Source organism: Lissotriton vulgaris, chromosome 6, assembly GCF_964263255.1.
Source record: "Lissotriton vulgaris chromosome 6, aLisVul1.2, whole genome shotgun sequence".
In the NCBI taxonomy this organism is placed as follows: Eukaryota; Metazoa; Chordata; class Amphibia; order Caudata; family Salamandridae; genus Lissotriton; species Lissotriton vulgaris.
Genome location: NC_141694.1, coordinates 1,103,009,134 through 1,103,023,026, shown reverse-complemented (window position 1 = coordinate 1,103,023,026; position 13,893 = coordinate 1,103,009,134). Strand labels below are relative to the sequence as shown.

Genomic DNA, 13,893 nt, shown 5'->3' with positions numbered 1-13,893 from the left:
ACTAATCTGTCACCCTCTCTCCATCTCTCTCTCTCTCTGTATTTCACCTTTTCTATGCTTCTCTCCCGCCCCTGTCTATCCCTTCTTTACTCATATTCAAATGTTCTCCTTCTTGTCGCATTTTCTGCAAAACTCCAAGTCCATCTGCTGTATTTTAGTACTGCAGAATGATATGTAGGCAGTGCGTTTCCACCGACTGTTTAATGCATCCTGGACCATTGACTTACAAAGACTAAACATCTTTTCAGAATCATATTTGCCAGGGCTTAACTGGGTGGGGTTGCATTGAGATGGGAGTCTAATTAAGAAAGGCTAACTGCTTGGAAAGTCATTATTGTCATTAGAACATAATCACATTTTATAACCGATTAAAAGCTTCTTGTTTTAAGCACTTGCTGATAGGGTGTTGCAAAGAGTAAGAAGGCTCAGATGCTCTCAAAAAGTGCAAAGCGAAGAAGAAAGGCAGACCACTGAGAGCATCTTCTTTAAAAACAGAACTCTCCACGATTTACGCAGCCTAACGTTCTTCCTTTGATTTTACCCATCCTCAAGAGCTGGGTGACACAGTCCTTATTTGCGCCTTTTAGGAGATCATGAAATCATCCGTTGGTTTGGCTATGGAAAACTGAATCTCTGGCTCTGGGATTCAGTACAAATGTAATTGAGTCACAAAAGACGACTAAATGTTTGTTTGGGGGGGGGTTGCCTTAAATGGAAAAGTCTACATCTCTTGCATGTACTAACCATCATAATGTATGAAATGCAAAGAGGAAAAATAGGTAGGTGTAGTTCAAGATTACAGGTTAGTCTTCACTACGCTTTAGGTATTTGTATACATGTTGCCTGCAAATTCAGTACATTTCAACTGAAAAAATGTTGTTGAACCTCCCGTTTTCTACAGTCCAGATTTCAGCATGGTTTTGAATACTTGTATAAACAGAGGATTCAGTCGCCTTCTAGACAACGTGGCAGAGTTCTTCAGACCAACTGAACAGGACTTCAGTCAGAAGAGCTGTGTGAATAGGTAAATGCTTCTTTGAGGACTATGTTCTTAATACATTTTGTATATATTTGTATAATTATAAAGTGCCTGGCTCCATATTTTTTTCCATTTGGGCACTATAGTTGACACTCTGTTCATGAACCATGTATTAATGTTTATGTATTCTCTCTCATGTTATGAATTATTTTTCCCATCATCCTGCTACTGACATTCCTTGGTCGTTGTTATATTCAGTCGCCTAATTCCTTTCATTACCAAAGATTGCATTTTTGGTCACTACTGTTTAATGTCTAAATGTCTGTTTTTAATATAACATTCGGCATATTACCTTTCAACGTCTTCAAGATGGAATGTTGCAAATATGATTTAAGTTGGTGTTGCATGAATGGGTAACAGTAAAAAAGGGAAAGTATACCTTCTTGCCCGGTATACCAATGTGTTGTGCGGCATGGTTTAAAAGTTGCTGCTGCTTGTACCTCCAGACATCAAGGACCATTTTCAGGAGGTCACTACCAATGGACAGAATGGAAATGTAAATGCCAGCATTTGTAAACTGTGCAGCTACCTCTATAGGAGATGTCCTGGTGCTGGGGGCCTTCGGGAAGATTAAGCAAGCTATTGCCCAGAGTCACAGGGTGCTGGGCTAACCTGCCGCCGGAGCTGGAGATCAAACCATGAACCCTGTGGTCCAGAGTCAGGCACCCTGGCCGCTGCGCCACAGCTCTTCCACAATGCTTCTTGTCACATTATTAAGTTAGGTCTTGAGTCCGTTGTCCAGGCCATGGAGACCTCCATCTCAATTTGTCGCCATGCTTGACTCTGGGAATCCAACTTCTCTTCTGACATCCAGTCCAACTTAATGCATTTTCCCTTTGACAGGGTGTGCCTCTTCGGTGATATGAGGGATTCAGATCTGGAGAGATTCAAAATATCAGGAGCCACGGCAGGTCCACTGGGCCTTCGGCTCCCACCGCCAGCCAAAGACCTTCAGTCCTTTTGCAGCTTTTGTGACTTTAAAAGAGGTTCCTCTTTGTGGTTCAGGAAATATCAACCGTTCCAACAGCAACCTAAACCCCTCATTCGTCAGTACAGGGGTTGTTCCAGAGGGCAAGGACTTGAACCCACCTTGCAACCCTCCTCTTCCTCCTCTCATGCGCCTCCAGGAAAACAGGCCTAGTTTGTTTCTCCAACCCCACACAGGCTATATGAAGGCGGGTGCCCCATTTTCTTTCAGCTTCGAAGGCCATTATTTCGGACCAGTGGGTCCTTCATATTATAGAAACGGGATACACCTGTCCCTTCTTTCAGGTTCCACCTTACATCCCACCCCACCCCGCCCCACCTCCGGACCATTTGCCCATTATGCAGCCAGCAGGAAGGATGGTGTCCTGCATACTATTCTAGCCCTCTGGAACCTCAATTTCTTCCTCAAAAAGGAAAAGTTCAAGATGCTGATCCTAGCTCAAGTTCTACTGTGTTGGAACATGGAGACTGGATGGTGTCTTTGGACCTGCAGGATTCGTACTTCCACATCGCTATCCTGCGGTCCCATCGGAAGTACATGCAATTTGTAGGGGGGTTCTACACACTACCAATTTACAGTACTACTCTTTAGGTTAACATCCGCACCTCAGGTCTTCACCAAGGTGAAGGCAGTGGTTGCAGCCCATCTCAGGTGGTCCAGTGTGTTGATTTTCCCATAACTGGACTACTGGCTCCGACTTACCAGAGATTGTGTTGCACCACCTGTGGTCGATGATGATCTATATGTTCAACCTGGGCTTTTCATTCAGCCAGCCCTATTCTACCCAGTGGCCATCCGAACGCCCCCAGTTCACAGGGTGGGTACTGGGCACTACCCTTCATTGCACCTTTCCTCCTCTACAGAGGATCACAGATGTCTAGAAGATGATTCCATCCCTCCAGTCAGGTGTGAAATTTCTCCAGTATTGAATTTTTTGAAGATTCACATGCTGGAGTCTTTCCCATCGTGATGGTGGGATTCCCATGGTATTTAAAACCATGAATACCATGTAAGTACATTAATAGACATAGAGAATGCAATTGACATTGTTAACCAAGTCATATTGTTTTATATGACCCAAACTTCAGCCATTCAGAAACAAGACCCCGAACCACTATTCCCTTGCGCTCTCCACCCTGAGCTCTGCTCAGTAGTTTCAGATTGGTCAACTTTTGACCTTGCCTTCTCTTAAAAAGGAAACATTGTGCTGCTACAGTTCAGAGGTACTGTTTTCTTCAGTATTTTACATCCTGTCAAAGGGATCTAAGAAGAGGCTTTTCAGGCCCTGCAAGTCTTGTGGAAGTCGATACTTTTCTCTAAAGATCCCCTTAAGGAGTGTCTATCTTGTATAAACCCGCCTCACAAGCCTAAGGATTGTAAACATTGCATACCCTTTTCTGGCAAGACATTAAAGGACAGGGAAGCCAGACTACTCACTTGGCTCCAAAAGAAGTCCTGTTCAGAATCAGGCTCTGATGAGGTGAGGGTCCACGTCGCTCTCCATCTGAGCGTAAACACAAAAATGAAGGCTCTACCTAATGTGATGAAGAGCCAAAAAGACTCCAAGCTAATAATAAAACCTCTGGGTCTGTGAAACCAGTCATTCTGGACTTCTCTTCAAGTTCCACTCAGAAAAGTTCTTGCCTCATCTTTTGTGTCTGCCACTCCTTAAAAGGAGTCTTTGTTAGGGACCCGCTGTCAACGACAGCTGCGTCAACGAGAACTTTGTCGATGGTATGCTCTTTCGCTTCCAGTCACTACAGTGATGACAGTGACTCCAACAACCCAGAAGACAGTAGCTTCACTGACTAAATCAGTGACAACGACCACCTCGTCTAAGTCCATCCCATCGAAAGCAGCTTTTAAGACTCCGGAATCAAGACCAACATCGGGGGCCTTAACAGTACCAAAAAAAAGCTCACCTCTTCTTTGTCGTGTATGGGCAGAGAAAAGCTGCTCTCTTATCTGAAGGGACTTCTATGGTATTCTGCCTGGACGTCACCATGCAAGGTCTCCCCATTGCCTCCAGCTCATCTCGTTGACATGGAGGAATCAGGAGATGAAGGAAATTTCAGTCCAGGATACAACCCTCCTCAACTAAGGGTGACATGCCAGGCGACAGATGAGGAGGAAGACCTTAACAGAGACACTTCCACCTGCTTGGGAGGGGATTATTCTCTCACAACTCGCCAATAGTCTGCGTCTCATCGTTATGACTCTTTCCAAGAGCACTACCCTTATGAAGAGCCTTATGAGGAAGGATTGGTCTCAAGTGGGGGGGACACCATATCAGTACCCATCTCTTTGGTTACTGACTTGAGACATATGCTTGATGACTATTCTAGGCGCTTTCCATAAGCAAATGTGCCAGTACCTTTCACTCCGGGTTGCTCTGATGTACCTGGCACGACACCCTTACCAGAGACAAGTGCCTTTTCGCACGCAAGGGGACAGGACGGTGCTACTCCTATTACCATGAGGGATGATTATATCGACATGAATGCAGATGATCAACCTGAGGAGGGTGAGCTACTTCAGGACCAGGCTACATCGGGTCAGGAGTGGGACGATTGCATTGCCCCTTCGTCACCATCACCTTCGCTAGCAAGTTCTCCTCCTGAGGACACAGGATGGTTCCATGAATTGCTGGAATGTGCTTCCAGAAATTTTGATCTGCTTCTCCCAGTGAAAAAGAAGGAATGCTTTCTGTATTATTTTATGTAATGTGCAGGAAAATCCATCAGGTCTGTTCCCAATGTCAGCTATATTTAGGAAGGTCTTAAATCTATGAAAAACCCAGCATCAGTCACTGCAATTGTTGCCCTGCTAGACAAAAAATATTAAGCTCCAGATGCTTCGTTGGCCGTGTTCATAGGTCATCCTCGCCCAGATTCGGTGGTCATGCAGGCTGCCCAGCATTTCTCCAGAAACCCTTCTGACCCCTGTTCAGCACCAACTGATAAGAATGACAGTACACTAGATAACATATGCAAACGTTTTGCAGCAATAACCACTACATCCATCAGGGCTTCGAATGCGCTGGTCAGTCTGGGTCGCTACTACCATCAAATGTGGTCAGACCTTTTGGGTTTCATCTAGTTTCTACCGGATGACACGGAAGAGCCAAAGGAGATCTTGCAGTAAGGTGCTAGGGCATTCTCTGAAATTATAGATATTGCCATGGACATCTCGTCAACCACATTTAGACAAATGGCAGGTGCAGCAGTATTGCGCTGACAGGGCTTGTTAAAAGTGTCCTAATTCCGCCCTGAAATGCAAGAAAAAATCCAGGATTTGCCCTTTGAATGAGAGTACTTAGTTTGAAAACATGTAGGCAACACTCTGCAGGCCATCAAAGCACATACTGTGCATTCCCCGGGGACTTTGCAGCAAAAGCACTTTCAGTCCTTTTGTGGAGTAAGAGATCAATTTTGACAAATGCCTTCTATCAGCCCTACAGATATTAGCCATATTCAAAGCAGAAGCATCAACGAAAGTACCCTGGGCAACATCCACACAGGGCATCAACCACTCTTACATACTCAAGACAGCCAACTCGAAGACTACCCGGTGCAGGGGGAAAAGCCTAGGGTGGTACTAGAAGGCAGTGACAATTATCAGACACTTATCGGCCTGCAACCCTAAGAGCAACCAAAGAGCCGTCAATTATCTGTCTTTTACGATCAATGGGAGAGCATCTCTTCAGACAAATTGGTGTTGGACGTCATACATCAGGGTCACGCCCCGGAATTTGTTCGAAAGCCTCTCAGTTATCCCCCTCTCAAGAGAATGCATCACCATTTCACTCTCTTAAAGCAATAGATATGCCTGCTTCCCTCAAAGGGGACAATAGAGGAAGTCCCTTTGCAACAGCACAGCAAGGATTTCTAATTAAACTTCTTCCTCATCAAGAAAAAGCCCCGGAAATGGAAAAAGGTCATGGACCTCACTCAGGCAGTTGAAGAATGCTTTCTCCTCAAGAATTTATATTGCTGGTCAACCATTGGGGTTTCATGACCTCTCTCGATCTCTTAGACTCATTTACACATTCCCAATCATGTGAAATATCTGTGGTTCCTGAGGTTTACGGTGGCAGGATGCCACTACCTATTTAAGGTTCTCCAATTGCAGGAAAAATTGGATGCGCAGTGGATACAGATTTACGGTTAATACAATTACATGATCGACATCACCACTACGATGAAGCAAACATTGTGTATTGGGGAAGGAACGACAATCTCTATCCAGGTCTCTTTTGTAGCAGCCCAACATGCTTTGTAATGACAACGGACGCTTCCTTAGAAGGTTGGGGAGCTCATCTTCAGGAGCTGGGAATTCACCCAAAATGGTACTTAAAAGAAGCGCAAATGAACATCAGTCTTCTAGAACTAAAGGCTGTGTTCCTGGGCCTGCAATCATTTCTATCCAGAATTCGCAATTCCTCTGTCCTGATGAGAATGGACAATACCCCTGCTCTGTTCTATCTCGCCAAACAAGGGGAAACACAGTTTACAAGACTCTCCTCTCAAGCCCAGCACATATAGAAATGGTTACTTATGCTCAACATCTCTCTGCAATTCGAACATGTCCCAGTAATAGACAATGAGTAGTCAGACTCTTGAAGCAGAACGAGTCAGTGCCACAAATGGAAAATGGAACCAAAACATTAGTCTGAGATCTTCAAACAACGGGGTACCCCAAATCTGGATTTCATTACAACTCTCCTAAACAAGAAGTGCAAATATTTTCGCAAGCAGATTTCCTCAGGAATGTTTACCTATGCATTTCCACTCTTTCCTTTCAGTCGCAAGATGAAGCGGGAACCATGTCATCTCATTCTTGTAGCCCCTGCATGGCTGAGACAATATTGGAACACAGAGCTAATCCTACTACCTGTGTGTCCATGCAAACCGTTTCAGCCGATGGAGAAACTCCTTTCGATGAAAAACTGTCAGATATTGCATCCTCAAATAAAATCTCTCAATTTGTCGGCATGGCACCTCATGACAATGAGTTTTGATCATTGAGAATCCCAGTGGAATGCAAATCTATTCTTTAATAGTCACATGCTTTTTCCACTAATAAATCTTGTGTGGCAAAATGGAAAAAATTCAGCTACTGGTGTATCAGAAATTATCAGCACCCTTTTCGCTCATCTCCATGCCATATCAACTTCACCTGACAAAATCTGGCGTACTAGTCAGTAAAAGTGCATCTGGAAGCAATTTTGAAATTCTATTGGAAAACAGGTAAAATATCTCTGTGGTCTATTAGCCTTGTTAAAAAAAATCATAACAGGTTTTTTCAGGGCCTTTCCATCAGTAAAACCTCCTGCAATATTCTGAATACGGTTCTTTTCCAATTCTTGAAAGCTCCATTTGAACCGATCCCTAAAGCAGATATAAAATATGTGTCATGGAATGCAGCCCTTCTATTGGCCCACACATCAGCCGGGAGGGTCAGCGAAATTCAAGATTTTATAGTTACTGTACCTTTCGTACAATTCAGAGATGATAGTGTTGTTAAGAACCAATTCAAGGTTCATCCTGAAGGTCCCAACTTCTTTTCACATGAATGAACCTATCGTTCTATCATCATATTTTAAAAACACCTCCGCTTCTGCGGAGAGGGCTCTCCGTTTTCTAGATGTCAACCGGTACTTGAAATTCTATATTCACAGAACAAAAGCTGTCAGGAAATCAGACCATTTTCTCATCTTTTTTGCTCCACCCAGGAAGGGTTGCACACTTTCAAGAAGCAGCCTGGACCAGTGAGTGTCGGCAGCAATTGCCTTTTGCCACGACAAAGCAGGAAGACTGCTGTTGACAAAGTCGCTGCACAGTCGACCAGAAAATTTGGCTTTATCCACAGCCTGGTTTGCTGCTGACATTTGCAGAGTGACAACGTGGTCGAATGCACTTACATTCACAAAGGACTATTGCTTGGACTCGGAATGGAAAGCAGATGCCGCTGTTAGGCAGCAAGTATTACATCACTTTCAATAAGGGACAGATAACTTTTCGCTCGTTCATTGCAACATATTGGTGATGATGTGTTTTTATTGCTTGTGTCAATTGTTTTCTAGTATTTCGATTTTCCAGTGGTTCATGTTATACTTCCTTTGTTCTTCTTTTGAGAGTGATGTCACCCAACCACCACCATGTATTCTTTCCATTCTGCTAGCTATGCCACTGGATTCAAGCTAGGCTGACTGATGAGGGGTAGTATCCTGAAAACTGTCCCAGGATGCTGTTTCCGGTTCAGGGAGGACCTGGCCAGGCAGGTTGGGCTGGACTGTTCCCATGAAGAGCAGGGTCAATACTGATTTGCATATGGCTGGGTCCAGTCTGGAGTGTCATAATGAGCAAAAGAAGAATGGATTCAATCCAGATCTTTTGACTGGGGGTGAATGGTTGAAAAGTTTCAGCACTCCGACCATCATCTTGTGTTTACTATGAGTCAAGCATGTGAATCTATGAAAGATTCAATGCTGGAGAAAAAACAAGTTATGTAGCTGTACACTGTGGTTCTCCATTATTATCTTTCCTAGATTAACATGAGACCGGCCCACCTCCCCATTTGGCTCAGCACTCCTATACCTCATATCTTATTCCCTTTTACACTCCACTCGAGGTATGGCAGCTCTGCAGGGGAAGAGTGGTTCTGGGTCTTTTTTCTGATGAGCTGAAGGTTGGGTCTATAAAAACAATGAGTTGGTTAATAAAGTCAATTGCTTTCTTTATGCCTGTTAATGTACTTACATGGTACTGCTTGTTTTAAATATCGTAGGACTCCCACCATGACGACGGGGAAGATTCAAGCATGTGAATGTATGAAAGATTTCAATATTGGAGAACCGCAGTGTACAGGTAAGCAATTTGTTTTTTCTAGTTTTGGGGAGTTTTGCGATTCCTAGGTCTGCTGGCTCCTGCATTCTCCTTGTCATGCACACACGTTGGCACCTGAGGGTCCTAGAGTAGTGCCTCTGCAGACAATGGATACTGTACATACTCCGGCAGATGGGGCAACTTTGTTGTATGGTCTGCGGACACTGGTGTGGATCCCTTGCAGGGCAAACTATCCGAAGTGCTGCAGTTCGCACTTTAGCTCAAAGGGCATGTGCTATTGGCACTGTGAAGGGCTATTTAGCTGCCTTTTCTGCTTTACTGTCTGCCGATCAGTCCTCCCTATTTAAATCTCCATTTTTCCTGCATTTTCTTAAGGGACTAAATACTCTTTTTCCTACCTCTCCATTTCAGTTTCTCAGTGGGACTTGAATTTGGTTCTTTGGGCCCTACACAGTTTATCCCTTCGCATGTTGACCATTAAGACAGTATTTTTGGTTGCCATCACGTCTGCTAGATGGGCCAGTGGGTTGCAGGCTCTTACTTATTGTCCCCTGTTCACTACCTTCTTTCCTGACAAGTTGATGTGGTGAACCAGGTCTGCTTTCCTTCCCAAGGTGATCACTCCTTTCCACTTTGCCCAGGCCATTCCCTTTCAGCCTTCTACTCCCCACCTTATCCTATGAAGGAGGTACAATGGCTGCTTCGGTTGAATCCTAGGCAGGCAATTATTACTACTTGGACTGTACCAAGGAATATTGGTCAGTCGACCAACTCTTTGTGGACTATTGTGAAGCCAAGAAGGGGTAGACGGTTGGTTCAGAAGAAGACTCAATCCCGTTGGATCATCCTCCTTATTAAGATCTGACTCGCCCTCACCAAGAAGTAGGCACTTGAAGGAATCCGGACCCATTCCACCAGGACTAAGTCCACCACTTATGCATTGGCCCGGGGTGACTCGACTGCAGAAATCTGTGCGGTGATGACGTGGGCTTTCTTGCACACCTTTCTGAAGCATTACTGCCTTGATGTAGAAGTGTGCAGGGACAGACACTTGGCTAGATCCGTCTTGCAGGATTTTCTGGCCTGAATCATCCACCAACCCTCCTCCTGTGCAGGGTATTGCTGTGAAATCTGCTTTACAGGTGAGGAATCTGCAGGTAGTATTATCAATCAGAGGAAAAAGTTGCTTACCTGTGATAATGCTCTTTCTGGTGGATACTCTAACTGCAGATTACTCACTGTCTCACCCGCCTCCCCATTTTGATGGACTATTCATAGGGAAAGTTAATAAGGTTCCATCTTGTGAATCTGTTGGAACTGCAATCTCCCATGATTTTAACTGACTCTTGCCTTGAAAGCTTGGAAAGAATGGAGAGAAACTGATGTTGATGTGCTAGGGTGGGCACTTTATGGCCTCTGAGATGTCGCCGGACGTCACTTCTGGCGCTGTCTGAATCCAGCGGCCTCTACTGACAGCATTACGGATTTTAAGTTTTCTGGATCCAGTCTGACATCTGGGATAGTTCTACAGGTGAAGAATCTGTAGGTAAATGAAGTAAATACCAGAAATATTGTTACTGCAATATATAATTACAAAACGTATGATTAAAACAGCTTATGATAAGGGCCAATATGATTGAGAAGAAAATAAAAAATAAAAGGCTTTAAAATTAGCCAGGAATGTTTATCATTACCACTGAAACAATAATGCATCTGCGGTAAAATATCAACTAAAAGAAGCATGGATTTTGGGTGTGTTGTGACAAAAAAATCCTCTACCTGGTAATGGAGGTGTACCCCCTTCTCGTGTGCCCAACTGTACTGTTGTCTACATCCCTAATGCTTCTTTTTGTTGTCATAGGCAAACACTGGTTATACGTGTACACTACGACATAGGCCTGCCTAACGGAGTGCAGTCTTGTTGGACCAGGAGTGGTGCCCAACGCGCTATCCTTATAGTGGTGAAAGGCTACAACCTTCCCCAGGAGTTAAGCAGCACGAGCGCGGTAGTGACTGCATACCGTGTAGTGATCAGTAGGAGTGAACAGGTCAGTTTTCACCTGTGTCACTGGAGTGAAGCCCACAGGCTAACTCGCCTTGCTAAAGTTCTGCTGCTGTGTGTAACTCATCTTTTGGCTAATATCAGTTAGTTGTAAAGTACTGCACAGTGCAGTAGTGTTGACTCTGTACTGTTTGTATGTGTGCCTGGAAAGGTACCATATCGGGATAGAGCAGTGCTGTTCATGTACTGTGTATATGTATTCCTGCAAGGAGAAAATTACTTACGATATATATAGTGCTGCACAGTGCGGACATGGTGTATGTGTACCTTGTGAGATGTAGGGTTGTGCAGAGCACACATTGTGAGCGAGTGTGTGATGGCAGTGTGTGTGCTTGCAGGCGTCACACCATGGAACATTATAGAAAGGCTACAGTAGTGAGCAGTGAAAGCAGAGTGGTAACAGCACCCGACAATGTGGGTGTTGTGTGTATACACTGGCAGTTAGTGTACCTGTAATGGCACATTACATGGAGGACCCTGGATTCCATTTTGGAAAGCCCAGGCCCGCCTTTTGAAGATATGAGGAGGTAGAGGAATCCTCTAGACAGATTTGAGTATTGCAGCATTCTGTGAGCTGGGTGTGGAGAAGGGAGGCAGAGACTCCCCGTGTACACTTCAAAGGGTGTTCTTTGATTCAGTGAGAGATCTCAATGAAGGGGCCTTCACACATCTTGGTAAGGAGATGGAGATGATAAGCGAATCATAAAAAGTAGGCCTGGGAGCCCGGGGATTACCTTTTGATGTACATATCTCTGTGGCTGATAAATAGGTGTGAACTCTAGTCACTCCCATAGCCTGTGGCTGTGGGACTATCCGCTTTGAAGTCTTTCCTGCTGTGACAGACTGCTTTTCTAGAGGAAGAAGGAGAGACGAAGAATGTACTTCAAAATAATAATAATAATAATAAGGTAGTTTATAAAGCGCCTGGTGACGCCATCCCGGCGTGTCCCTGCGCTGAAGAAAGCAAGTTATCGGAGACATACAGACCTTCCAAAACACCCACCCCCTATCCCACTGCTTATAATTTATATAAGTGCATTTTTAGCATTGTTCTAAATTTTGTTTCAGATTCTTCCAGTCTTAGGGATGTGGGGAGAGCATTCCAGTTTTTGGCTACTATATATCTAAAAGAGCGACCACCTAGTTTTGCTCTTTTTACACGGGGGATCGTCAACAAACCCATCCCCTCTGATCGGAGGGCTCTGGTTGGCTCATACCTAAGTACTAGATCAGGCAAATAGGGAGGGGCTTTCCGTTGGAGTATCCTGTGGCACATTAAGAGGGCTTTGAACATCACTCTCTTCTTGATCGATAGCCAGTGTAGAGCCGCTAATGCTGGTTTAGATGCTGCTCTTCTGGGGAGTCGTAATACAAGACGAGCTGCTGTATTTTGGAGGACCTGTAGGCGCTTTAAACTGTGTTCTGTAGCACCCAGGAACAAAACATTCCCGTAGTCCATACAGGAGGTCACCAACGCCTGGGTCATAGTGCGTCTGGCCTCCAGCGGGAGTAAATCCAGGGTGCGATTTAATGTTTTCAGTACTCCAAAACATTTTCCTACGAGGCGACGAATGTGGCCTTCGTAGGATAGAGTGTGGTCCATCCATATACCCAGGTTTTTGGCTTCTTTATAGGGAACAGGTGTGGGACCCAGACACGTCGGCCACCAATCTGGAGACCAACTCAAGTTGTTTCCTCCCACCACCATTACCTCTTTTAGATCCATTTAGTTTTAGGCAATGAGTGTCCATCCATTCAGCTAGTGCTTGCATGCAAGCCTTAAAATTAGATGCTGCCATTGCTGGTGCTTGAGACAGCGAGATCAGCAGTTTGGTGTCGTCAGCGTAGGATACCAACTCTACTCCATACGCCTGCACCACTTCGGCCAAGGGGGTCATATAAAGATTGAAAAGAGTTGGACTCAGTGCAGAGCCTTGAGGAACCCCCTGTTCCAAGGCCATCTCTGCTGATCTACAAGAGCCTCATTGCACCATAAAGCTTCTGCCTGTGAGGAAGGATTTCAACCACCCCAGTGCGGAGCTGATGACACCCGCTTTGACTAGACACTGTAGTAAGATGGAATGGGCTACAGTGTCGAATGCCGCACTGAGGTCAAGCACCACCAAGGCCATGGTGTTGCCGGCATCCGCCCCCCGTCTAAGGAACTCAGTTGCTCCCAGGAGGGCTGTCTCTGTGGAGAAGCCCGCCCGGAATCCAGATTGTGAGGGGTGCAGGGAATTAGTTTTTTCTAAATGTGTCATTAGTTGACCATTTGCCACTTTCTCTGCAACTTTTGCTAGATGGGGGAGCAGAGAAATAGGTCTTAAATTTTCCAGTATATCTTGGGTAATGTTGTTTTTTTTCTTTATGGGGAGCACAATCACTTTTTTCCAAACTTCTGGGAGGTGTTCCGTGGAAAAAGAGACCTGGAGTATGTGCCTATTATACGGCTCCAGTGTTGTGAGGCTTCCTCTCATTACCCTAGGAGGGGCCGGATCGCGAGGGGAACCCGATTTAATTCCCTGACAGAGGCTACAGAGCATCTCTGGAGGAGGAACTGAAAAGGATGTCAGTCCCCCTTCTGTGTTATCTACTGTCCTAGTTACTACAAATTTCGTACCGGCTACAGGTTTGTTGGAAAAGGTAGCATATATTTTCCTCACCTTTCCTGCAAAGTATTCGGCAATTTTGTTAGATTCTGCTATTGAGTCAGTGTCCTGGGTGGTTGGGGCACATGTCATCGAGATCTCCTTGAATATTTTAAAAAGCTCTTTCGATGAGTTTTCTGCTTCCCCAATACAAATCTTATAGTGGGTGGCTTTTGCTCCACGTACCATCGTTTGATATTTTTTCTGCACCTCTTTGTATTTTAACTTACTTAGAGGGCAGAAGTCTATTCGCCATCTCCGTTCCATATTTTTACATGCCGATTTAGCCTCTTGTAGCTCATGAGTAA

The 13,893-nt window shown here is 44.8% G+C and overlaps 1 protein-coding gene across 1 annotated transcript in view; it reads left to right on the top strand.

The window, feature by feature from the left end:
- Nucleotides 1-13,893, top strand: part of PEX3 (peroxisomal biogenesis factor 3) — a 391,252-nt gene that overhangs the window by 320,056 nt on the left and 57,303 nt on the right. The window contains exon 10 of the mRNA XM_086927170.1: nt 902-1,024. Within this exon, the coding sequence (XP_086783296.1) occupies nt 902-1,024 (123 nt within the window). The remainder of the gene's footprint in view (nt 1-901; nt 1,025-13,893) is intronic.